Source organism: Pseudorca crassidens, chromosome 3 (genome assembly GCF_039906515.1).
Source record: "Pseudorca crassidens isolate mPseCra1 chromosome 3, mPseCra1.hap1, whole genome shotgun sequence".
In the NCBI taxonomy this organism is placed as follows: domain Eukaryota; kingdom Metazoa; phylum Chordata; class Mammalia; order Artiodactyla; family Delphinidae; genus Pseudorca; species Pseudorca crassidens.
The window spans coordinates 168732878-168759506 of record NC_090298.1 but is presented as its reverse complement, the minus strand read 5'-3'; the positions used below and the strand labels follow the sequence as shown (position 1 = coordinate 168759506).

The 26629-nt window shown below is 53.7% G+C and overlaps 1 protein-coding gene across 3 annotated transcripts in view; it reads left to right on the top strand.

Annotated features, from left to right (window-relative positions):
• The window catches only part of UHRF1 (ubiquitin like with PHD and ring finger domains 1), a 33062-nt gene extending 7142 nt beyond the window's left edge, over positions 1-25920 (top strand). For 2 of the 3 annotated variants that reach the window (XM_067734095.1, XM_067734094.1), the window contains exons 3-16: positions 2896-3171; positions 3796-3956; positions 6544-6759; positions 11117-11217; positions 11310-11496; positions 12045-12168; positions 12260-12367; positions 12629-12733; positions 13800-13906; positions 16287-16659; positions 18547-18688; positions 18791-18936; positions 20683-20781; positions 24407-25920. In XM_067734095.1, coding sequence (XP_067590196.1) covers positions 2896-3171; positions 3796-3956; positions 6544-6759; positions 11117-11217; positions 11310-11496; positions 12045-12168; positions 12260-12367; positions 12629-12733; positions 13800-13906; positions 16287-16659; positions 18547-18688; positions 18791-18936; positions 20683-20781; positions 24407-24553 — 2292 coding nt within the window. In that variant the 3' untranslated portion in view covers positions 24554-25920. The remainder of the gene's footprint in view (positions 1-2895; positions 3172-3795; positions 3957-6543; positions 6760-11116; positions 11218-11309; positions 11497-12044; positions 12169-12259; positions 12368-12628; positions 12734-13799; positions 13907-16286; positions 16660-18546; positions 18689-18790; positions 18937-20682; positions 20782-24406) is intronic. The other variant, XM_067734096.1, reaches the window with a different exon arrangement.
• Positions 25921-26629: the final 709 nt, after the last annotated feature.

Genomic DNA, 26629 nt, shown 5'->3' with positions numbered 1-26629 from the left:
CGTTTAACTGTCACACGCAGCTGTGTAACATGCCTTGGTAGGAACCAGTCACGGTTTTGCTTGCAAACGATGCTGCCGTGAGCATAGTGGGCGCTGGGCTACCTGTCCCTCCGGTGCGCACCTGAGGGCCTCTAGCTCAGTGGTTCTCACCCGGGGCCATGCGGCCCCGCTGGGAACACTGGGTGGTGTCTGGGGACGTCTGCGGTTGTCACGACTGGGAGGCTGCTCCTGGCATCGAGTGGATGGGGCCAGGGAGGCTGCTCCACACCCCACGGTGCACAGGACAGCCCCACACAGAGAATGACCGGCCCCGAATGTCCGCAGTGCTGAGGGGTGTCTCCCCGGCTGTGGAGGCACTGGGCACCGGGTGCCTGCATCCTGTCATCGTTTTTAATGACGTTTGGCTTACTCTCTGCTGGTTTCCTTATGATAGTGGTGCTGGAGACACTTGTCTTTCTCCATCTATTTTTATTTTTTCCATCTACTTTTTTTTTTTTTTTTTTTTAGAAATTAACAAACTTTATATTTTTAGAGCAGTTTTAGGTTCACAGCAGAATTAAGAGGAAGGTAGAGATTGCCCATATACCCCCTGCCCCGCCCCCACCACCACTGTGCACAGTTGTCTCCCACCAGATGGTGCATTTGGTGCAACTGATAAACCTATGCTGACGTATTAACATCACCCAGAGTCCATAGATTACATTTGGGTTCACTCTTGGCGTTGTACACTCTATGGGTTTGGACAAATGTGTAATGATGTGTAGCCACCGTTATGGTGTCATACAGAATAGTGTCACTGCCCTGAAAAGCCTCTGTGTTCCGCCTGTTCGTCCCTCCCTCCCTCCCTCCCTCCCTTCCTCCCTTCCTTTACCTCCTGGCCGCCACTGATCCTTTTAATGTCTCCATAGTCGTGCCTCTTCCAGAACGTCTTATAGTTGGCATCATACAGTCTGTAGCCTTTTCAGATGCTTCTTTAAAAAAAAAAAATCTTTAGTGGGATATAATTTGCATATCATACAATGTACCCATTTAAAGTGTGCAATTCACTGGTTTTCAGTGTATTCACGGGGACTTGAACCATCACCACAGTCGATTTGGGGACATTTTCATCACCTTCAAAGGAAGTCCTGCACCGTTTATTGATCACTCCCTTACCCCCCTCCCCAGCCCGTGGCCACCGCGAATCCAATTTCTGTTTGATTCCTCTAGGGACGTCCTATCCGTGGATTCTGGCAGTGTGTGGCCTTTGGTGTCTGGCTTCTGTCTCTGAGCATCGTGTTCTCAGGGTCCATCCACAGTGTAGCAAGTGTCAGTGCTTCACCCCTTTTTAGGGAGGATGGCCACCCTGTGTTGATCCATTCACCCGTCAGTGGACCCTGGGTTGCTCCACCCTTGGGCTTCTGAGCGTCATGCTGCTGTGACCACACGTGTCATCTCTCCCCGCTGTCACGGCTGTCCTGGGTCGCCCCGTGTTGGAGGACTGGCGCTCTCTCACTCCCAGGCCCCCTCTGACATCTGGGCAGTGGTGGGCACATTGGAGGCTCTTGCTGGGCTCCGGGTGAACAGGTAGCGCGGGCCCGGATGTCCAGGGTGGGCTTTGGAGGGACCCTGGTGGCCCCTGCAGCTGCAGGCAAGTGTTGGCGTGTTCAGATGTGCCTTTCTCCGGAAGAGAGGTCAATCAGCCATCTGATCCTCAGGTTTGCAATGAATAAGATGAATAAGGATTAACAACTACTGCAGCAAGTGCCCTGGAACTTGTCTTCCCTGTGACCCCAGGTGCTGTTTGCATATCAATGGCAATCAGCCCTTTGAACCACCAGCTTTGGGTTGAAAAGTGGGAAGGAGGGAAAGCCGATCTTTTGTGTGTTCTTCCTTCCTTTAGGGCACCGCTTCTGAACCAGGTTGTTCTGCCTGGGGGCACTGGGTGATGTCTGAGGCCATCAGTTGGTTGTCACGACCGGGGTGGGGGGTGCTCCCAGCATCCAGAGGGTGCTGCTCAACCTTCACCCCCTGCGGTGTCCATGATGGCCCCCCCCCCCCACCAACAGAGTGATCACCGGAGGTCAGCAGAGCCTGCCTTAGGGTCTTCTGGAGGCCGAGGATCATCGTTGGGTGTTGGTGGAGTGCCCTGGGGCAGCTTCTAATAAAAGCCCCAGTGCAAAGCCTTTTGTGCCCTAGGGATGCCCTAGAGATGCAGTTCAGAAGACAAACTCCTTCACACACCTGATGAGTCATGCCCCACCGGCTCCCAGGCTACCCATCAGCCAGTGACTAGTGTGGGTGGAATTCATTAGCACAAAGGAGTTAATAGAGAGGCGGCCTGAGTGGATGAGGTTTGAGCTAGAGCCTTATAAGGCACCTGGTGGATGTCACGGGGCACCCACCCTTTGGTTCATGCAGGCCAGCTTCCCCCCCTCGCCCTCCCCGGCACTGTGGACATCAGGGCAGGTCATTCTCTGTGGGGGCCATCCTGGGGATCCTTAGCGCCCCCAACCCCATCATGACAACCAAAAATGTCCCTAAGGCATCGCCCAGCGTCCCCTGGGGGCAGGATCACCCTCGATTGAGAGCCAGGGGTACAGGTGATGTGTGTTTACTGTAACAGAAGTTCCAAAGCACATAAAGTATTAACACCTCCACTGATACCCGATGCGTAGCCACGGCATAGTGGGGTTAGGCTGTGTGCTCCCGGGGAACGTTCCCCAAGTGGCAGCAGCCGTCCTCACTTGAGAGGGCCTGGGGACCCTGAGGAAGTGGTCACTGGGCACCCCGGGGCGTGGGCAGGTTTCACTTGCCGGTGGTCTGTTCCAGGGCGGGGCCTCCGCGAGGGCTGGTGCGGTCTTTCGCCCATGGTGAGCTCTCTGTGTCTGCTGACCTAGTCCTGTGTCCCTGCAGATGGAGGACGGCCACACGCTGTTTGACTATGACGTCCGCCTGAACGATACCATCCAGCTGCTGGTCCGGCAGAGCCTCGTGCTGCCCGCCCCCAGCGGCGGTGGCACCGGCGGTGGCAGCAAGGAGAGGGACTCTGAGCTCTCCGACACGGACTCTGGCTGCTGCCTGGCCCAGAGCGAGTCTGACAAGTCCTCCAACAGTGGCGAGGCCGCGGCCGAGCCGGAAGGGAAGGCCGACGAGGATGAGTGGGATGAGACGGAGCTGGGCCTCTACAAGGTGGGGCTCCTGCGGAGGCCGGGGTCGATGTGCTCCACCCAGTTGGCGCCTGTACCCTGGGAGCGCCCCCCAGCCCTCCATCCCCGAGGCTGGGCACCCCCGTCCTGTCGTGACCATCTCCCCAGGGTTCCTTGGTGTAAACATAGGTACTCAGGGATTCCTTCCTAACCCCTAAAGTAGAATCCCGTGTCCGGGCCTGTGGGTGTCTTCCCTGTGGTCCTCGCAGGGGCTGTCAAAGTCCTGATCCGCTGCCATCCTCCCTCTAAGATCATGACATTTCACGGAAGGATCTGGATTCCCAGCTTCTACGGAAAAATGGGCAGTTCTGGCCTCCCTGGGCCACGCGGCAGGGGTGTTCTGCCCCCAGAGACACTGGGCGGTGCCTGGGGACATCTGTGGTTGTCATGACTTGGGGGTCGCCTGGCATCGAGTGGGTGGGGCCAGGGATGCTGCTCCGACCCCCCCAGGGCCCGGGACCGCCTCCCTCTGGAGAACGACCCAGGCCCCGCGTCCTCAGTGCCACAGTGAGAAGCATCCGGGCCCAGGAACCAAAGCAGGCTCTTGGCGGTTTTGCTCGTCAGGCATCCCTTCCCTGGGCCGAGTGAGAGCTCTCTGCCCCCGCAGGCTGGCGAGTACGTGGACGCGAGGGACACGAACATGGGCGCGTGGTTTGAGGCCAAGGTCATCAGGGTGACGAGGAAGGTGCCGGCCCAGGACGAGCCCTGCAGCTCCACCTCCAGCCCGAAGCTGGAGGACGATATCGTCTATCACGTGAAATATGACGAGTGAGTATCCGCGGGGCAGGCGGGCCTGGGGCAGCGGCTCCGTGGACGTGGGACCTGGAGTTTGGAACTGCGTTGGGGGTGATGATCGGAATTCGAGACCCCACCCTTGTGCTCCGAAACCACACAGAGGCCCCCCCACCCTGAGGACCAGCGTCGTGGGGACCTCGTCGGAAAACCCTGCCCAGTCGTCCCCTCAGGGTTGCAGTCTGCCTGTTTCCTGTGCCGTCTTCTTCATACCACATAGCACTGTGTGAAACCATCTTAGGTGTCCTCTCTCTCCCTCTCTGGAATACACAGTACTTACGGAGCACTCACTGTGTGCCAGGCCCTGCGATAGGCATGGGGGATTCCTGTCTGTGAACACAGAGGGTGTCTGAGTGGGCTCTGGCGGCTGTAACAACATACCATACCACAGGCTGGGCGGCTTCAACCTTAGCCGTTTATTTTATTTTTTTATTTTTTGCGGTACGCGGGCCTCTCACTGTTGTGGCCTCTCCCGTTGCGGAGCACAGGCTCTGGACGCACAGGCCCAGCGGCCATGGCTCACGGGCCCAGCTGCTCCGTGGCATGTGGGATCTTCCCGGACCGGGGCACAAACCCGTGTCCCCTGCATCGGCAGGCAGACTCTCAACCACTGCGCCACCAGGGAAGCCCAGATGTTTATTTTCTCATGGTTCTGGAGGCTGAGAGTCCCAAGATCAGTGTGCAGTCAGGGTTAGTTTCCAGTGAGGGCTCTCTTCCTGGCTTGTAGATGGCTGTCTTCTCACTGCATCCTCACATGGCCTTTGTGTGCATGGAGCGAGCGAGAGAGAGAGAGAGAAAGAGAGTGCAAGCAAGTGAGCTCTGGTGTCTTTTCCTCCTCTGATAAGGACACCAATCCCCTTAGATTAGGGCCCTGCCTTTTTGACCTCATTTAACTTTGATGACACCCCCTAAAGGCCCTGTCTCCAAATACAGTCACATTGAGTGTTAGGGCTTCAGTGTATGAATTTGGGGGATACAGTTCAGTACCTAACAGAGGGCAAGCGTGCCTGCCTACAGGGAGCTCACATTCTGTGGTTCTCTGCTGGGTCCCTACTGTCTACATCGGTTTCTGGCACATCCTAAGCTTAGCACTAAGAATTACGGGAGTAATTGGATGAGTGAATTGCAGTTTTTGCAACATTCCCATCCTCTTGGTCAGGGGTTGCAAACTCTAGTTCTCAGACCAGATCTGGCCCACAGCCTGTTTTTGTAAATAAAGCTTTATCGAAACACACCAATACCCATTCGTTTACACCTTGTCTGTGACTGCTCTCGTGGTAATAGCAGCCGAGTTGAATGTTCACAACAGACACCTTCCGATGACAAAGCCGAAAATATTGACTATCTGGTCCTTCACAGGAAAAGCTGGGCAGCCCTTGTACTTGGTGGTTTGTTAGGAAAAATAATGAGTACCAGGCTATAGAGCTAGTCTCAATAGATTTGGGGTTGTCCCCCTCACAGCTGAGGCTTAACTTTGTTGCTAATAGAATATGCTACTTTTAGCTCAATTATTTTATGCCTTTTTTGAGGCGGCTGGAATATTCCTGCATATCCAGAATAATGACTTCCTATCATTTTCTAATCTCTAGTATGTTGCATTTACATAAACGAAATAATGTATATCCCTTTACAAAAATCACTTTCAACACATGTATGTGGAAGAAGTTAAGTTCTTCCCTCCCCGCATTTCCTGCTGTCTTAGTTTCCTATGGCTGCCGTAACAAAGTACCACTAGCATTGCTCTGGCAGTTTATTCTCTCACAGTCCTGGAGGCCAGAAGTCCAAAACTAAGGTGGCGACAGGGCTGTGAATCTTCTGGAACCTGAAGGGGAGAATCCTTGCTGCCTCTTCCAGCTTCTGGTGGGACCAGCAGTCCTTGGCTTGTGGCCACATCCCACCAGCCTCTGCCTCCTCTTCCTGTGTCGTTCTTCTCTGTCTGCGTCTCATCCTCTCTTCTTGTAAGGACATCAGTCACTAGGTTTAGGGCCACTCTATTGTGATGTCATCTGAACTCCTTGTATCTGCAACGACCCTATTTCCAAATTAGGTCCCACTCCAAGGTGCCAGGGGTTGGAATCATAACATAGGTTTTTAGAGGATGTAGTTCAACCCACAACACCTTCTGTAATTGGAACGTGTCACTATAGCTGTGTGTTTTTGTTTTTTTTGTTTTTGTTTGTTTCTTTGCGGTATGCGGGCCTCTCACTGTTGTGGCCTCTCCCGTTGCGGAGCACCGGCTCCGGACGCGCAGGCTCAGCGGCCATGGCTCACGGGCCCAGCTGCTCCGTGGCATGTGGGATCTTCCCGGACCGGGACACGAACCCGCGTCCCCTGCATCAGTAGGCAGACTCTCAACCACTGCGCCACCAGGGAAGCCCTAGCTGTGTGTTTTTGACACCAGCAAATGAGATCATGGGGAGGGGGCTTTCCAGTCTGCTGTGATGAGCACAACCCAAACCTGTACACCAGGCGGCCCTCTCCGCCTGGCTTCTCTCTCTCGTCAAGTGAGTGAGGTCCCCTGGCACCTGGGGTCTGAGCGTGGGGCTTTCCCCCCCTCCCCCAGCTACCCGGAGAACGGAGTGGTACAGATGAACTCACGGAACGTCCGGGCTCGCGCCCGACACATCATCAAATGGCAGGACCTGGAGGTGGGCCAGATGGTCATGGTCAACTACAACCCTGACAACCCCAAGGATCGCGGCTTCTGGTACGATGCGGAGATCCTGCGGAAACGTGAGACCCGGACGGTGCGGGAACTGCACGCCAACGTCAGGATCGGGTGAGTCAGTGCCTGCCGGCCTCTGCCTGGCCTCTGCCTGGTCTCTGCCTCCTCTCTGGGTCTCCACGCCCCACCTGCTCACCCCGCCTAGGGAACTGTCTCTGGGCCCCAGGCAGAGATGTCAAGCTTCCTTGTTCTCTTTTGTTTGTCGTTTTGAATTTGGCAAACAGGTGAAAAGTCTAAAAGGGGCAAAATCCAGAAAGTACCGAAGGCCACACAGTTAATATTCTCCCTTCTCTTCTGTCCCCTGGTCACCTGGTTCTCCTCTTTCTGGAGACATGATGGTTCCCGGCGCCTTCCAGGGCTACTCTGTGCACAAGCAGGCCTGAACGTACACCGAACTACACACACCCACATGGAGGTGCCCTTCACATCAGGGATCAGCAGGCTGCTGGCCGCAGGCCAGAGCCGGCCCCGCCCCTGATGGGCAAATAAAGTTTTATTGGCACCAGGCCACGCCCATCTGTTCACTGATTCACTGTGGCTGCTCAGTGTTAGGAGGACACCAAGAGGACAGCTGGGTAACTGTGAAACAAACCGTGTGGCCCACAGAGCCGAAAATATTTACCATCTGGCCCTTTGCAGAAAATGTTTGCCGAGCCCTGTTCTTCCTTGCCTCTGTGTGTGTAGAAAACTTACCATCTTACCCATTTTTAAGTGCACAGCTTGATGGCATTAAGTACATATGTATTGCTGGACAACCATCCCCACCATCCATCTCCAGAACTTTCTCATCTTCCCAAACTGAAACTCTGTCCCCAGGAAACACTGACTCCCCAGCCCCTCCCCCAGCCCCTGGCCCCCACCATCTACTTCCCGTCTCTGTGGATGTGATGACTCTAGGCACCTCCTATGAGTGGGACCACACAGGATTTGTCCTTTTGTGTCAGGCTTTTTTCACCGAGTATAATGTTCTCAAGGTTCGTCCATGTTTCGTGATGAACATCTTTTTTGGTGGCTGAGTAATACTCCATTGTATGTATTGTATATAGACATGATTATCGGGGCAACAGTGTCCTGAGCATAGGCACAGCAAGTGCAAAGGCCCTGGGGCAGGACCATTCCTGGTGCATTTGTGGCCTTGCGAGGAGGCCAGTGGGCTGGAGTGGAGGGAGAGAGGGAGGAAGGAAGCATTCAGGGTATGGCCGGGAGTGGTGCAGAACTGGTGTGTATTCTCTGTTGCTGGCAGCCATCAGATCTGAAAGCACTGGAGCCACAGGCTTCGACCTATGATTAGGAATCATCACTCGGGCAGCCGAGCTGGGAATGGACTGTAGGGGGCAGCATAGCCGCAGGGAGACCAGGGAGGAGACCGATGGGGGCGTTGAGGGGCAAGGGCCCAGGGCTCGGTCCTGGTACAGTGATTTGATTGTTAAAAATAACCTGCTTTTTGTTTGGTTTCTTTTTTATGTTTTCTTGTTTTCCATTTCTTTGATTTCTGCTCTCTTTTTTTAAATATTTTTATTTATGTAGTTAGTTAGTTATAGCTGCAGCATGTGGGATCTTAGCTTCCCGATCAGGGATCGAACCCATGCCCCCTGCAGTGCAAGTCGGAGTCCTAACCACTGGACTGGACCGGACCGCCAGGGAATTCCCTGGTCTCATCTTTGTAATTTTTTTTTTTTTTTTGAGGTAGCAACTTAGATTATTGTAGGTCTGATATAAGCATTTATTTATTTATTTTTAAACATTTATTTATTTATTTTGGCTGCGCTGGGTCTTAGTTGTGGCACGCGGGATCGTTTAGTTGTGGCGTGCGGACTTCTTAGTTGCGGCGTGTGGACTCTTAGTTGTGGCATGCATGCGGGATCTAGTTCCCTGACCAGGGATCGAACCTGTGCCCCCTGCAGTGGAAGCCGGAGTCTCAACTACTGGACCAGCAGGGAAGTCCCACTTGGCATACATTGTTGACTCTTGAACAACTCGGGGGTTACAGATGCTGACCCCTGTGCAGTTAATAAGAATCTGAGCATTAACTTACAGCCTGCCTTCCATCTCTGCGGTTCCATTGTATCCGTGGTTCCGCATCTGAGGATTCAACCGACTGGGGATTGTGTGGTACTGCCATATTTACTATTGAAAAAATCTGCCTATAACTGGATTCGTGCAGTTTAAATTCATGTTGGTCAAGGGTCAGTTGTATTTAGACCATTTACATTTAAGGTAATTATTAGCATGTTAGGGCTTGAGCCTGCCATTTTGTTATTTGTTTTCTATTTGTTTTCTCTGTTTCTTTTTCCTGTTGCTCTTTTTCTGTCCTTCCTGTGGGTTATGTAAGCATTTTTTAGGATTCTGTCTTGATTTATTGATGGTCTTTTGGAGTGTATTGCTTTATACGGTTTTCTCAGTGGTTTCTCTGGATTTTATCATATAAACGTGTGACATACTGGTATCTCTTTTCCCACTTTGAGGGAAGTGTGGAAATCTTTCTTCCATTCACATTCCTTTATAGTCACTGCCTTGAGCATCAGATGGTGTTATGGTTTTTATTTCAATCATCATATATGATTTAGAAAACCCATAAGGAGCATAAATTATTTTTTTTGTTTTTTTGTTTTTTTGTTTTTCTTTTTGCAGTACGCGGGCCTCTCACTGTTGCGGCCTCTCCCGTTGCGGAGCACAGGCTCCGGACGCGCAGGCTCAGTGGCCATGGCTCACGGGCCCAGCCGCTCCGCGGCATGTGGGATCCTCCCAGACCGGGGCACGAACCTGTGTCCCCTGCATCGGCAGGCGGACTCCCAGCCACTGCGCCACCAGGGAAGCCCTGCATAATTTATTGTATGGACCCATATTTCTGCTCTTTCTATTCTTTCTTCCTTCTTTTTCCTCCAAGATGCTTTCCTTTTTAATTTCCTATCTATTTGAAGAACTTCATTATTCTATAAAGGTGTGTTGGCTAGAAATGAATTCTTTTAATTTTCCTTCATCTGAGATTATGACCACCACCGTTACATTGAAGTAACTCCCAAACGTCGACTCATTGTATCTGTTGATATTTTCAAGTATATTTCTTCAAAATGATTCTTTTAAAGGAACATTAAAAAAAGGGACATAGTTTTAATGCTATTATTACAACATAAAAATTAATTTCTTAACATATAGCCAGTCATTGTTCAGTCTTCCAATTAGCTCACTCTTTTTTTTAAATTATTTGTTTAAGATCTAAGTAACGTCCACGGATTTCAGTTAGGTTGGCAGATATCTCTCTCTTTTTTTAAAAAAAATTTTATTTTATTTTTGGCTGCGTTGGGTCTTCACTGCTGCGCATGGGCTTTTCTCTGGTTGCGGCGAGCACGGGCTTCTCACCGTGGTGGCCTCTCTTGTTGTGGAGCACAGGCTCTAGGCACGTGGGCCTCAGTAGTTGTGGCTCGTGGGCTCTAGAGCGGAAGCTCAGTAGTTGTGGTGCACGGGCTTAGTTGCTCTGTGGCATGTGGGATCCTCCAGGACCAGGGCTCAAACCCCTGTCCCCTGCATTGGCAGGCAGACTAATTTATTTGTTGGGGAAGCCTGGTTGTTTGTCCCAGAGAATCTGCACAGTCTGGATTTCCCACCAGCATCCTCACAGTGTCATTTCCTCTGTTGCTCTGTTCCTCTTTCCCCGTGTTTCCTGTGAACTGGTGGGTAGATCTGGACCTTCCCATCTAGCTTCACAGGCACGAGCCACACATGCTGCCTATCCCTTGAAATGTGGCCAGGACACATTAAGATGCATCGTGAGTGTAAAATGCACAATGGATTTCAAAGATGTAGCGCTGAGAAAGAATGCAGACTAGCTTGTTAATAATTCCTTAATGTTCATTACATGTTGAAATGATATTTTGTATACACTGGGTTACATAAAACATCCTCAAATTGATTCCGTCTGCTTTTACTTTTTGAATGTGGTTCTCAGACTGTGTGAAATTATACACCTGACTTGCATTTGCTTTCCCTAGATGGTTGCCGATGATGTAGGTGGTGGGATGATCTGATGGAGGTGGTGAGATGATCCCTGGGGTCGTTTTAACTTAGAGGAGTTTTTGTATTTTGATCAGACCTTACTTTGTTGCTTTTGCCTGTTGGGCCTTGTTAATTGGGCCTTGTCTACGCGCAAGTTAGAAATGATTCTCTCAAATGCATCGCGTGATGAAACTCTGGTTTGTCTGTTGTTTTCACCTTGTTCCTGATTTGGTAGGACTTGAATTTGCAAGGGGAGTAGCTAATCGAGTTCACAGTGCCCTGCAAAAGCCTCTTCTCTGATGCAATTAGAGGCGGAGCTGTTCACAGGCTTTGAGAACTGTGTTGACGTGGCGAAGTCTTCTCGGGCGCTTGGGCAGGGCTGGCCCCGTGGGATGTCCTAACGGCCCGTCTCTCGCAGGGACGATTCTCTCAACGACTGTCGGATCATCTTTGTGGACGAGGTTTTCAAGATTGAGCGCCCTGGCGAGGGGAACCCCATGGTGGAAAACCCGACAAGAAGTGAGTTCCGATCCCGCCCCTCTGCAGTGGGCGGGCAGGGCGCCCGGTGTGGCGGGGTCCTGCCCGAGCTGACCCCATCCTCCCGTGTCCAGGGAAGAGCGGGCCCTCCTGCAAGCACTGCAAGGACGACGAGCGGAAGCCGTGCCGCATGTGCGCCTGCCACCTGTGCGGGGGCAAGCAGGACCCCGACAAGCAGCTGCTGTGCGACGAGTGCGACATGGCCTTCCACACGTACTGCCTGTGCCCGCCGCTCAGCAGCATCCCCACCGAGGAGGAGTGGTGAGTGCCCGGAGGCTGCCGGTGACCCCGCGATGACGGTGGGGGCGGGTGCGAGGCCTGGGCCCTGGCTCCCTGCAGGGAGGAGGCAAGGCGGGCAGGAATGCAGCGGGTGTCCCCAGCGCTGGAGGGGACGGTTGTGACACTGGGCTGTGGTCTGAGAACCCCGATCTGCTAATGGCAGTGGCTGTCGTTTGCACCGTCCCCTCCCTGTGGAGTTGGGGAAACCGAGTCCACGGCAGGGAGCAGGTGCCGTCGAGCTGCCCTGTGAGTTTGCCACGTGCCGGCTGGACTTGGCCTTGTCGTGGGAGGCACTGCCATTACCAGCGGGAGGGGGTCAGGGTCCACCGTCCACCACGGGCGCCACTCGCCACACGCGGCTACTTCAGATGTGGCCCGTGCGACCGAGGAACTCGCTTTCTTATGTCACGCTCGTGGATTCAAGTTCAGCCCCCTGCCGCTGCCCCGGTCTTGGATGCACAGGACGGCAGGGGGCTGGAAGGAGGTGGCCGTGCAGCCACGGGCAGAGGGTGACGTCCCTGTGGTCACAGGTACTGCCCTGAGTGCCGGATCGACTCCAGCGAGGTGGTGCAGGCAGGCGAGAAGCTGAAGGAGAGTAAGAAGAAGGCGAAGATGGCGTCGGCCACGTCGTCCTCTCAGCGGGACTGGGGCAAGGTGAGGGGCCCCCGCGCCCCGTGCGCCCCTGCCGCCCCCCACACCCCTGCGGCCGTTCACGCTGCTCTCCCCTCTGTTTTGGAATGGACAGGGCATGGCGTGCGTGGGCCGCACCAAGGAGTGCACCATCGTGCCGTCCAACCACTTTGGCCCCATCCCGGGCATCCCCGTGGGCACCATGTGGAGGTTCAGAGTCCAGGTACCTGCAGACGTCGGGCCCCGGCCTTCCAGGAGCCCCTCCACTGGGGAGGGCTATCCCAAGGGCAGGAGGCTGGGGATTCACGCCAGGTCCTTCCCTGGCATGGCCAGGACTCGATCTCTCGGGGGCAGAGGTTCTCATAACAGAAGTGATGCTTTCAGTGGAAGGAGTCAGGCGCTGGCTCCAAAGGCGGGAGCGAAGAGGGCCGTCGAGCAGCGGCTGGTCCAGGAGGTGCCACTTATTTCTCGGTGGTGTTCACAGGTCAGCGAGTCTGGGGTCCATCGACCTCATGTGGCGGGCATCCACGGCCGGAGCAATGATGGGGCGTACTCCCTGGTCCTGGCTGGAGGGTATGAGGACGACGTGGTGAGTGTGGGAAGCTGGTCTTGTTTTTATGTAATTGTGGCAAATACTCAGTGTAAAACTTAACCATCTTAATTATTTTTAAGAGCACGCTCAGTGACATTAAGCACATTCACACTGTCGTGCAACCATCCCCACGGTCCATCTCCAGAACTTTCTCGTCTTCCCAAACTGAGACTCTGTCCCCAGGAAACGCTGACTCTCCATCCCCTCCCCCAGCCCCTGTCCTTACCATCTACTTCCTGTCTCTGTGGATCTGATTCTCTAGGGACCTCCTGTGAGTGGAATCACAGTATTCGTCCTTTTGTGTCTGGATTATCTCACTGAGCATCATGTCCTCAAGGTCCATCCACGGTGTAGCATGTGTCAGAATCTCCTTCCTTTTTTTTTTTTTTTTTTTGTGGTACGCGGGCCTCTCACTGCTGTGGCCTCTCCTGTTGCGGAGCACAGGCTCCGGACGCGCAGGCTCAGCGGCCATGGCTCACGGGCCCAGCCGCTCCGTGGCACGTGGGATCTTCCCGGACCGGGGCACCAACCCGTGTCCCCTGCAGCGGCAGGTGGACTCTCAACCACTGCGCCACCAGGGAAGCCCAGAATCTCCTTCCTTTTTAAGGCTTAACAATATTCCAGTGTGTGGACGGACCACATTTTTGTTCATCCAGTCATGCATCAGTGGATGCCTGGGTTGTTTCCACATTTTAGCTACTGTGAGTAATGCTATGAACCTGGATCTGCAAAAATCTCTTCAAGTCCCTGTTTTCAGTTCTTCTGGGTATAAAGAAGTGTGATTGCCGGATCATATGGTGATTCTGTTTTTAGTTTGTTGAGGAACCTCCATACTGTTTTCCACAGCAGCTGCACCATTTTCCATCCCTACCAGCTGTGCACAGGGTTCTAGTTTCTCCACACTGTCACCGACACTTGTTATTATCTGTTTCTTTGGTAGTTGATCCTGACATCCTGATTCTTTGACGGTTGACATCCTGACGGGTGTGTGTGGGTTTGTTTTGAGTGGGTCTCTCCTCTCCTCTGTGCGGAGGGTTCAGCCTGCCCTCCGTATCTGTTTCAGGACCACGGGAACTCGTTCACCTACACAGGTAGTGGTGGACGAGACCTTTCCGGTAACAAGCGGACTGCAGAGCAGTCTTGTGATCAGAAACTCACCAACACCAACAGGTTTGCAGAATCGAGTGTTCCTGTATCTTCACCAGCACGTGTCTGTCTGCCTTGTCCTCTGGTGGCTTCACAGGGGAGGGGATGGGTCCCATTTGGGGCTTTCATGTGCAGGAAGTTAGATTCCCATTAAGATTGTGATGGAACGTAGGGACCACGAATGTCCATCTCTTCCCTACTCTGTCCACCTGTGAGTCAGTCAGATGCACTGAAGCAAACTTTTCCCCCAAAAGGCCAGATAATAAACGTATTTGGCTTTGTGGGCCGCACGGTCTCTGTGGCAACCACTCAATTCTGCCGTCATAGCACGTGAGCAGCCACAGAGCACATGTAAAAGAGTGTGGGCAGCTCTGTTGCAGTAGAACTTTATCTGCAACACCACAAGGTGGGCAGGAGTTTGCTGAGCCTCGATTACAGGATGGGATACAGCATCACAGAGCCCAAAGGAAAAGACAGAGATTTGATGACCTAAGTATTATAAATTATACCAATAAAACCCATAAGTACAATGTAAAGGCAGGTGACTCTTGGGGGAAAAGTCTGCCACAAACATGACACCTGATGATGGTTATGCCATTATATGTAAAGAGCTGTGTTGCAAATCAATAAGAAAAACTAACAGAAAAAAGCAAAGGACATGCAAATCATTCTGCCAAGTAACACAGATCTACAGTGGCCATGAAAATTTGTTCACCTTTAGTGATCAAAGAAATAACACATTGAGGTAATGATGAGATACTATTTATTTACCCTGTAAAGTTGGCCCCAAATTCTCCAGTGTTGAGAAATGCCAAGGCATAGACTAGCGTTCCACTGTTGGTAGAAATACAAATTGGTATTTCTTTCCAGAAAGCTCTTTGCCTAAATATCTTTCTTTAAAAAAGAGGGAAGGGTTCATTTTCATGCATGTATTAGTCTAGTAGAATATTTAAATTTCGCTAGCCATTTTAAAAAAGTCTCATTTTGGGGACTTCTCTGGTGATCCAGCGGTTAAGACTCCGTGCTTCCAGTGCAGGGGGCGCGGGTTCGATCCCTGGTTGGGGAACTAAGATCCCGCATGCCACATGGGGCAGCCAAGAAAAAAAGAAAAGTCTCATTTTCGGAGGAGATTTGACAGTGTGAGGAACTGCTCGTGAGCAGTGATAAAAGTCTGGACTTAAAACTCTAAGAAATCCGTTCTTTACCAACCGCCATCTGCACGGGAGAACAGCTGTGCAGTGGCAGCTCTCTTTCTTGCTCACCTGAGGAAGGTGGCGGCGTTGCATCAGATGCTGAGCTGACCTCCGGTCCACCGACCCCAGGCCGCTGTGCCCCTTGTCGGGACAGGCTTGCCGGCCCAGGCCGCGTTTGTGTGCCACCTGCTTTCTCCTGGGTGACGTCTTCCCCCACATCGTGTTAGTGTCCTGTGGCTCTGGTACCAAAACACTGCACAACTGGGTGGTTTAGAACAACAGGAATTTATTCTTGCCTAATTCCGGAGGCCCAGAGTCCAAAGTCAAGGTGTCTCGGGGCTGTCCTCCATCTGGAACCTCCAGGGGAGGGTCCTTCCTTGGTGTCCCTTGGCTTGTAGATGTGACTCTCCAAGCCCTGCCTCAGTCTTCATGGGGCCCTGTCCCCTAGTGTGTCTGTTTTCTTTTTTTATTTAGTTTTAATTTTTATTTATTTATTATTTTTTTTAAATTGTTTATTTATTTTTGGCTGCGTTGGGTCTTTGTTGCTGCGCGCGGGCTTTCTCTAGTTGCGGCGAGCGGGGGCTGCTCTTCGTTGTGGTATGCGGGCTTCTCATTGCGGTGGCTTCCCTTGTTGCGGAGCACGGGCTCTAGGTGCGCGGGCTTCAGTAGTTGTGGCACGCAGCCTTCAGTAGTTGTGGCTTGCAGGCTCTAGAGCGCAGGCTCAGTAGTTGTGGCGCATGGGCTTAGTTACTCTGCAGCACGTGGGATCTTCCCAGACCAGGGCTCGAACCCGTGTTCCCTGAATTGGCAGGCAGATCCTTAACCACTGTGCCACCAGGGAAGTCCTAATTTTTATTTTTTAATTATTTATTTAAAAAATTTTTTCTTCTTTTTTTTGGGGCCATGTCTCGGTGTGGCTTGTGGGATGTGGGATCTTAGTTCCCCGACGTGGAATTGAACCCGGGCCCTCGAGAGTGAGAGCGCTGAGTTCCCACCGGGGAACTCCCTCAGTTTCCCTTTCCTTATAAGGACACCGGTCATTGGGTTTAGGGCCCACCCTAATCCATTCTGACCGCCTCCGAACTTGACTTCATCTGCAAGCTCTGACTTTCCAAAGGTCACATGTTCGGGGGCGGGGGGGGGCTTGGGACGCCGCGACCCCCTCTCTCTGGGGGATGCAGTCCAGCGTGTGGGCCCGGCTCTCCCCGCAGGGCGCTGGCTCTGAACTGCTTTGCCCCCATCAACGACCTCAAAGGGGCCGAGGCCAAGGACTGGCGGTCGGGGAAGCCGGTCCGGGTGGTGCGGAACGTCAAGGGCCGCAAGCACAGCAAGTACGCCCCCATCGAGGGCAACCGGTATGACGGCATCTACAAGGTGAGTGGGGGCCCCCGTGCCTGCCCCCCGCCCCTGGCCCCCAGGTCACTGACCCCGCGCTTCTTCCCACAGGTCGTGAGGTACTGGCCTGAGAAGGGCAAGTCCGGCTTCCTGGTGTGGCGCTTCCTCCTGCGCAGGGATGACGTCGAGCCGGGGCCCTGGACCAAGGAGGGGAAGGACCGGATCAAGAAGCTGGGGCTGACCATGCAGGTGCGTCCAGGCCTGTGCTCACAGCTGGAGCTCGTGCCCGGGGCCTGGGCCGGGAGCGTCTGAGCGGGGAGCCATGCTCTCTGGGGTTTTTCTCATCCCGGACGATTTCCAGGCTGTGAGCTGGTGACACCTCGCTGGCTGTACCATCCCTGTCCTTCAGCCAGTGGATATAGGGGAGGGGTGGATCAGGCAGCTTTGCGTCTTTGCTTTGTGATGTTAGAGCTGAGAGCTGGGCTTCCTTATCTGAGCTGTGTTTGAAGAGCTTATCCGAAATCAATCTGGAGTCCGGTCTCCTCTCTCTTGGCCAGTCCCCTCCCATCCCCTCTTCTCCTCCCTCTCTTCCCTGTCTCTTTGTTTTTTTGTTTCTTTTTGACCGCACCTTGCAGCATGCAGGATCTCTCTGACCAGGGATTGAACCTGTGCCCCCTTCATTGAAAGGCGAGTCTTAACCACTGGACCTCCAGGGAAGTCCCCCATCTCTCTTTCTCCTGTCTGTCCATCACCTCTCCCTACCCCCAAAGCAGACAAACCAATAAAATTGGTCTAAATATAGAATAGAGCAAGGTCTGAATGTAAAGATAGGGTGGACTGATCCCCTGGAGCAATCACTCACCTCTTCATAGCAGCAGAATCCTCCGTCTTCAAGAGTTCGCCCAGTGCGTGCAGAGTACGGCTTTTTTGCACTATAATTATGGTGTTTTCTGTTCCTCCTGGTGATCCGATTTCCAGCTGATAAGTCGTGGTGGGACTATTTAAGGAATCTTAATTGCTGTTGAGAGTCTGATAGCACCTACCCCGCCCCACCCCCTGCCCCCCCACCGGGAGGCCACAAAGAGTTGCCTTTTGAACACACTGGTTGTTCCACAGGGAATTGTATTTTATTTTATTTTATTTATTTATTTATTATTATTATTTTTTAACATCTTTATTGGAGTATAACTGCTTTACAATGGTGTGTTAGTTTCTGCCTTATAACAAAGTGAATCAGCTATACATATACATATGTCCCCATATCTCCTCCCTCTTGCGTCTCCCTCCCACCCTCCCTGTCCCACCCCTCTAGGTGGTCACAAACACAGGGACTTTTAGAGGCGGAGGAACTGGGGAGAGCCAGCCATGGGTCAGACATGTCACTGTTTGGTGAGAGGAGGATGTTTTATTTAGAAGTTAGGCCTTCATTGCAAGTTTGTGTTGCTAGAAAAGCTTGAGGGTTTCTTGATGAAACACTGGAGAATCGGAAGTGGTTGTAGGTGCCTTAGAATTCCATTTCTAATTAGATAATGCCTGATGGGGCTCAGAGGAGTCCAAGACCCATCAGAATTGGGTTGTGGAGCTAAGGCCCTGGGCCAGTGGTGAGTAAACGAAGTCTTCCTGGGGCCCAGCCACGCCCATTCAATCCCACAGGGGCTGGGCCGGCTTTTGTCCCCACAGAGCCCGAAACTTTTACTGCCTGGCCCCTGGCTTGAAAAGTTTGCCTACTTCTTACCGAAACGGAAAGATACCAAGACTGTCTTGGGAGTTCCCTGGCCATCCAGTGGTTAGGACTCGACGCTTTCACTGCTGAGGCCAAGGGTTCAATCCCTGGTCAGGGAACCAAGATCCTATCCTACAAGCCGTGGGGCACGGCCAAAAAAACCCAAAAAATAAAACAAAAGGAAAAAGACTGTCTTCTTTGCTTGATCTGGTGGTGGGCCTCTACCGTGCGTTACCTCGCTCACTGCCGCTGTGCCATTAACGTTTGTTCCTGTGAGTTTCTGTGCCTAGTTACTGCTCCAGAGTTAAGTTGGTGCAGGCCTCTGAGCTGAGGCCAAGGGAGCACAGAGTCCGTCTCTGGGGCCCGGCTGGGGACCGGGTAGGGGTGACCGTCCTGTCTTCTCCTCCTCACAGTACCCGGAAGGCTACCTGGAGGCCCTGGCCAGGAGGGAGAAGGAGAAGGAAAACAGCAAGACGGAAGCCCTGGAGAAGGAGGACGACGGGGAGGAGGACTTCGCGTCCCCCAGGAAGGGCAAGCGGAAAAGCAAGTCGGCTGGTGGGTGTCTCAGCGGCCGTCCTCGTACTCGGGACCCCATCCTCGTGCTTGGGGGGAGGGGTGGGGGGGGCCTCCACCCTCACCCGCCCTGCTCTGTCCCAGGAGGCGACGGGTCCTCGCGAGGGGCACCCAAGAAGACCAAGGTGGAGCCCTACAGCCTCACCACCCAGCAGAGCAGCCTCATCAAGGAGGACAAGAGCAACACAAAGCTGTGGACGGAGATCCTGAAGTCACTCAAGGACGGGCCGGTGAGCCCCCCTCCCTCGCCCGGGCGGCGGGGGCCTCTTTCTTTCCATTGTGATAAAATAGGGAAAACATGAAACTGACCATCTGAACTATTTGAAGTGCACAGCTCAGTGGCATTAAGCCTGTCGTGCAACCATCCGCACCATTGTCTCCAGAACTTTCTCATCTTCCCAAACTGAAACTCTGTCCCCATGAAACGCTGACTCCCCAGCCCCTCCCCCAGCCCCTGGCCCCCACCATCTACTTCCTGTCTCAGTGGATCCGACTCCTCTAGGGACCTCACATGAGTGGAATCAGACAGTGTGTGTCCTTCTGTGTCTGGTTTCTCTCACTGAGCATCATGTCCTCAGGGTCCATCCGTGTTGTGGCAGGTGTCAGACTCTCCTTCCTTTTTTAAGGCTGTGTAATATTCCACTGTACAGATGGAATTTGTTTATCCATCATCTCTCAGTGGACACTTGGGTTGCTTCCAGCTTTTGGCTGTTGTGAACAGTGCTGCTGTGAACACAGGTGGGCAAGTCTCTGCGGCCCTGTCTTCAGTTCTCTTGGGCATAAACCCAGAAGTGGGATTGCCGGATCATGAAGTCATTCTGTGTTCAAATTTCTGAGGAACCGCCAAACCGGCGCTGTCTTTTTTTTGATCCTCCTGCCTTAGTGGGGTGAGTGACATTGATGGGTCACTGGAAGTGAGTGGCTCAGCATCCTCTGGCTGCCCCTGCCTGGTGGGGATTGGCTCTCCATGGCTCACGGTCAGGGTCAAACCCAGATCCTCTGAGCCCTGGGCGAGCGGCCCGTTACTGCTGACGTCCTCTCCTTCTGGACTCTTCCTCCTGGTCATGCCGTTGCACGGCCTCTGCCCTTGTGGGTTTCTCTTTGGGGGAGTACCCTCCACCCCACCCCTCCCGGCTCAGTCTCCCTCCGGCATGAAATCACTGTGGCTGCCCTAACAAGTGAGCCTTTAGGGGTAAAATCCAAGTGTGGGCAGGGCTGGTCCTTCCGGAGGCTCCAGGGCAGCATCGGTTCCCGCCTTTTCCAGCTTCTGGAGGCACCTCATCCCTGGCTCGCGGCCCCACCTGCATCCTCACAGCCAGCAGCGCAGCATCTCCCGTCTCTCTCTGCCTCTGACCCTCCCGCCTCCCTCTTACAAGGACCCTGTGATGACGTTGGGCTCCCCGGGGAATCCAGGGTCATCCCTGTCTCAAGGGCCTTAACCCCACCTGCGAAGTCCCCTCTGCCCCATGAGGTGACACGTCCACAGGTCCCGGGATTCGAACGTGGACATCTTAGGAGGCTGTGATTCAGCCGCCCCACGTCCTTCGGGTCTCTCTGCTGACAGGTCACCTTCTCCACAGGGGGACTCTGACCGCCCTCCTTCTGGGGCTCCCTGCTGTCCTTTCCCCAGCACTGCTGTGACCTTTCTGTCTTTCACCTGCTTAATCTCTGGTCTTCCCCGCTGGGCCCCAGGCTCCAAGAAGGCAGGCGTTTCTCTGTCTCATCCGCTGCTGGAGCCCGGGATCTGAGCAGTGGGCGGCAGGCAGGCGGTGCCGTGTGTCGCAGGGCTGGGCTCTGTGCCGAGAGAAGCGCTGATGGAGTGCGGTCTTGATCTCCAGCCTGCGTGTGCTCCGGTGCCGGAGGATGAGATTCGGGCCGGGCGAGGGCTAAGCAGGGAGCCTGGGGACCCGTCGTGCTCGTTCACTCTGGGGAACTGAGCCTTTGCCGGGCTCATGCACCCTCTCCTCTGCTTCCAGAAATTCCTAAGCAAAGTGGAGGAGGCGTTCCAGTGTATTTGTTGCCAGGAGTTGGTGTACCGCCCGATCACGACCGTGTGCCAGCACACCGTGTGCAAGGTGAGTGGGCACTGAGGGCCCCAGACGGGAGGTCCTGGAGGGGTGATCGGACCCACGCTGCCAACCTGGGCTTGCCGGTTTTGCTTCTGCACCTCCCGCCCCCGGCCCTTCGAGGGGATTGAGGGTCTCTTTTCCAGGTGACCTGGGTTACAGTAGCACCCCAGCCTTAATCACAGGCGCCCATCACTCGCTCCCTGCTCCCCACCCTCCTGTTGCCCCAGAATCCAACGCAAACTCCTCACCCAGCCACTGCCCACCCTGCCATCGTCCCGAACCTCCAGCCACACCGGCCCTCTGTTGTGCCTTCAACAGGTCGGCGCCTACTTTCCTTGGGGGCCACGCACTGGTCCTCTCCAGCCTCTTAGATGCCTGGAGGTCCGGTGTGGGAGAGGTTGGGCTATTGTCCTGGCCTGGGATCTGGTCATACTAAATGACTAAGTGGGCTGGGCTGGAGATGCCTGAGGCGCTTATCCCCTAGAGGAGCAGGGAGGAAGGCTTCCTGGAGGAGGTGGCATTAACCTGCCACCTGAGGCGGTCCTTGGGGCAGCATCCCAGGTAGGCAGAGTGACCTGTGCAGAAGCTTAGACCCACAGGCATGTTGGAGTAGCCAGGGCCTCTTGGGGACAAGGGCAGGGTAGGGGGGCCGGGTGGTGGGTCTGGAGGGTTCTGGCCAGTGGTCAGCCTTAGGAGGGAAACAGTACCTGATCTGATGCTTTTGAAAGAAGAGATTGGGAGGGGCTGAGATTGGGCCAGACCAGGGTCTCTCCCCAAGCAGTGCTGACGTTTGGGGCCGGATCGTTCTCTGTCGTGGGGTGAACGACACCAGAGTGAACACACCATGGGGTGTCCTGAGTGCTGGGGGGCTGAGCAGCATCTGAGGCCCCACCCACTCGGTCCCAGGGGTCCCCCAACTTGGGAAGCGCTGGTCTGCGTGTATGGTGTCTTTGCAGTGCCTTCTGGCCAGAGTCGGTCAGTAGGAACTCATGGGCAGTGTAGGCACGTAATTTAGAAGGGACTGTCCCTGCCTCCCGGTCACCCTGGGTCTCTGAGCTGCTCTCTCGCCTCGGGGCCGTCTTGGTCCAGGGCGTCGGGTCACTTATCAGACCAGGGGATGGACTCTGAGAACATGGACACTTGGGCAGCAGTCGTGCCATGTGGCCTGACCGAGGCCCTTCAGCTGTGTGGCCAGGAGAGATGCCCCTGGGTGTCTGAGGCCGTGTGGAGCCCGAGGGGGCTCAGAGGCTTGGCGGGGCGGGGTGAGAACACATCGTCGGGGTCGGCAGTGTGGCTTTGACCTCCGGCTTTGCCCTTCTGGCTGTGTGACCTTGGAAAGCCTGTAACCGTGCTGAGCCCCTTTGCCCCGTGGAAAGGGGCATCACAGCACCCTTCTGGCTTTGAGGTGTACCCGGCCAGCGCGCAGTTGGACACTGAGACGCGGGGCGCGTGCGAGGTCAGGCCGAGCGGCTCAGGGAGTCACCACACCCGCGGCCGCTGTGCCGCCAGTGTGAAGGAGGTGGCCCTGGTGAGTGCGTGTCTGTCCTGGGCATCCTCACGACTGTCGTTCGTCTCCAGTGAGCTCAGCGTCTGAGGGGCTGTGGGGAAATGGCTTTGACCCTCCACCCTGACGTCCCAGCATTTGATTTTGTTTTTACTCTATTAAAATATTTTCACTGTGGTAATATACAGATAACATAACCTTTACCGTTTTAACTATTTTTTAGGTGCACAGCTCAGTGGTATTAAGTACATTCACACTGTTGTGCAACCATCCCCACCATCCATCTTCAGAACTTTCTCATCTTCCCAAACTGAAACTCTGTCCCCATGAAACACTCACTCCCCAGCCCCTCCCCCAGCCCCTGGCCCCTAACCATCTACTTCCTGTCTCTGTGGATCTCACTCTCTAGGGACCTTGCATGAGTGGAATCAGACAGTGTCTGTCCTTCTGTGTCTGGCTTCTCTCACTGAGCATCGTGTTCAGGCTCATCCATGTTGTCACGTGTGTCAAAACCTCTTTCCTTTTGAAGGCTGAGTCACATGGCAGCGCGTGGATGGACCACATTGTGTTTAGCCATCATCCGTGGATGGACTCTTGGTGTTACCACCTTTTGGCCATTGTGAATCGTGCAGCGATCCAGAACCTGATTTTGAACCCAAGTCTTAGTGTGTTGAGCAGAAAGCACTACCTCTCGTGCCTGGGATTAGGCTGTAGACTTTATATTGGACAAGAACACAGGAGTTTGTTTTTTTTTTGTCTTTGTTGTATTTTTTTGACTGTGCTGGGTCTTCATCGCTGTGCTTGCACTTTCTCTAGCTGTGGCGAGCGGGGGCTACTCTTTGTTGTGGTGCACAGGCTTCTCATTGCAGTGGCTTCTTTTGTTTCAGAGCACGGGCTCTAGGAGGGCGGGCTCAGTAGTTGTGGCACACGGGCTTCAGTAGTTGTGGCCCGTGGGCTCCATAGTTGTGGCACGTGGGCTCTAGAGCACAGGCTCAGTAGTTGCAGAGCACCGGCTCTAGGCGTGCGGGCTCAGTAGTTGTGGCTCATGGGCTCTAGAGTGCAGGCTCAGTAGTTGTGGCGCACTGGCTTAGTTGCTCCGCGGCATGTGGGATCTTCCCGGACCAGGACTCGAACCCGTGTCCCCTGCATCGACAGGTGGATTTTTAACCACTGGACCACCAGGGAAGTCCAGGACTTTTTAAAAATAGGGATCAAAAGCAGTCGTCTACGTCCAGCGGTAGCATGACGTGGCAGCAGCAGGTTTTCACCAGCTTGGTGTTGCCCCTCACCCAGCTGCCTGGCGCCATCCTTCAGGTGTGTGCACCTGTGCAGGTGCCCGCTCCCCATGGCGTCTTCGGCCTGTGGCTCCGACGGGGAGGTAGGGCCTGTCAGCCTCACAGCTCGGGCTCCACCTGGCTCTTCCCCTGGCGTCACTGGGTTGACAAGTGGGTTCAAACCCAGAAGTCTGGCTCAGCATCCAGACCCCCTCCTTCCTCCCTCTTCTTCCGTCTTCTCACCGACACATGTTCCTTGAGCATCTACTCTGGGTTGGGTCCTGTGCTTGGTGTCGGGAGATTCAGGGAGACACAGCCCCCATCCTGGGGAGTGTCTGGTGTGTTACACACCAGCAGGTTAGTCGACAAGATGATTCCAGAAGGCGGAAGGTACTGTTTTGAAAGCAGACAGGGTGAGGTGAGGCGGGGATGTACCAGGGGCTTCGAGGAGGGGTCCTCTGAGGAGGGGACTTGAGCCGAGGCACGGTGACAAGAGAGCCAGGGCATGGACCTGTCAGGTGGTGTGACCTGCAGGTACACGGGCCTGGTGGCCGGGATGACCTTGGAGTCTTTTTTTTTTTTTTTTTGCCACACCGCTCGGCTTGTGGGATCTTAGTTCCCTGACCAAGGATTGAACCCGCTCCCATAGCAGTGAAAGTGCGGAGTCCTAACCACTGGACCGCCAGGGAATTCCCGACCTTGGAGTCTTTGAGCCTGGGGCAGCCGGGCTGGTGATGGGCAGCCAGCAGTGGCAAGGGAGACTGAGGGTCAGGAGGGGCCTCTGGGCTGCCGACACCGCCCCGGGGGGACAGTGGGTGGCCAGGAGCACCTCTCACCACCCGCTCTCCCGCAGGATTGCCTGGACAGGTCCTTCCGGGCCCAGGTGTTCAGCTGCCCGGCCTGCCGCTATGACCTGGGCCGGAGCTACACCATGCACGTGAACCAGCCACTGCAGGCCGTCCTCAACCAGCTCTTCCCTGGCTACGGGAGCGGACGGTGATCCTCAAGCACTTCTCGCCGTGTGTTTTTTTTAAAAAAACGTTATCGGGGGGGGTCTGTGGCCCCCATTTTGTTGTTAGTGAGCTTAACTTAAACATGTAGTTTTTCCTCCACTCCCTAAAAAAAAAAAAAAAAAGCCTCGTCTTCCCGGTTTGGGTTTTTTTTTTTTAATCTATAAAATTTTCAGGAATTTGTATTATGGCTCAAAGGAAGGAAGAAAGTCGGACTTCTCCATGTTTTTATTTTGGTTTTAAAAAGAAAGAAATAAATAAAAAGCCTGCAATTTATCAGCGGAAAAAAACAAACAAACAAAAAAATTGTTTTTCTTCTGAGGATGGAATTAGAAACAACTTGGCGTGAAGGCCACTGAAATTCCCAGCATCAGGTTCTCAGCTGTTCTGGCCGCTGACTCGCAAGACGGCGCCGGGCTGCCTAGAACAATCTTTTCAAGGTTGGTGGGTCAGGCCCCCAGAGGTGAAATCCCGCCTGGCGGTGGCCCTGGGTGTGGTGTTGGCCCTGCACTGCCGGCAGGAAAGTGTTCAAAGGAAAAGCTGTTCAAAGGAAAAGCGAAGAAGTCCCGTTGGGCCCGGTTGAACCCCCCCGCACCCCGCCTCCAAGCCATCCCCCACTGGGCTGCTTCTGCGTCCCCACCGGCCACCCGAGCAGAGAGCTGGGGCCACACTGAAGCTACCTCCGCTGGACTCTTCCCCTCCATGGGGGCCGATGGGCGGCCCAGCGACGTCCCCTCTGGACGCCACGGAAGCAAACGCCTGGGGCCACGTTCAAGTGCCTTTGGTCCCTCCTTCCTTCTTCAACACGGGGCTCTTTCTCAGCACTGAATTGTTGACGGTGCCAACCAGAATCTCAAACTGTGGTCCTCCAGCGCCTCCCTGGAGACCCCGGGTGAGCGAGTGGGGACGATGGGACTTTTGTCGATCCTCGAAGTTGAATTTTCAACTCGCCAATTGGGAATTACAAGAGGGAAACTTTAAAAAAAAAAAAAAAACCTTTCTAAATGAAATTTTTTTTTGTAGTTACTGTATATGTACCGAGAAAGCTAATAACTTAGGGTTTGGTTGTGTTTTTTTGGGGGGGGGGGAGTTTTGTGTTTTTTGGAATGATTTGTTAATGTTTCTAACTTGACCAAAGTTTGCAGCTTATACCTCAACAGAACAGGGATATTTTAAATCACATAACTGCAGACAGACTGGAGCGATATTGTTTTAAAAGTTTCTCTTTTTTTCCTTATTATTAGGTGGTTAATGTATTAGGAATAAACGACGAAATCCTGTGTAGGCTTTTTCTATGAAGTTCAATATTCTCTGTCCAGGTTTTAGATTCTCAGAATAAATGCCTTTTACAGATGAATTTGGTTGTGTCTTCTATTTGCAAAGTGCTTTGTAGCCCACCAGGCACTTTTATAGCTAGTAACACATTTTTTCCTTACAAAAACCCCGGAGTCAGACTAGGCAGGTGACATCGTTCCCACTTTGCAGATGAGAAAACTGAGGCCCACAAGGTCCAAGTGATGTGCAGCGGTCCATAGGGGCCAAACCAGGCCTTCTAGCTTGGAGCCAGACGTCACTTAGTGTCACCAAGGTGGGTGGCACTGTCCCCATTTACATTAGAAGAAACGGAGGCTGTTGTGGTCCCCCACTAGGAGACTGGCTCTGCCTTGAGTGGGTGTCAGCAGCCTGAATCATCAACTAAGGAGCTGCTTGGCCCCAGGGGGCCCTCTGCAGGCCTGGAGAGATGGGGGTACGTGGGGGTGTGGAGGCTGGTGACCTGAAATGCTGTTTCCAGCAGGAGTCAGAGACCAAGGATGAGGCAAGGTTTTTTTGTTTTTATTTTTTTAATTAATTTTTATTGGAGTATAGTTGCTTTACAATGGTGTGTTAGCCTCCGCTGCACACAAAATGAATCAGCCACACACATACAGATATCCCCTCCCTTTTGGATTTCCTTCGCATTTACCACAGTGCATTAGGAAGAGTTCCCTGTGCTATATAGCATGTTCCCATCATTTGTCTATTTTATACATAGTATCAATAGCGTATATGTGTCAATCCCAGTCTCC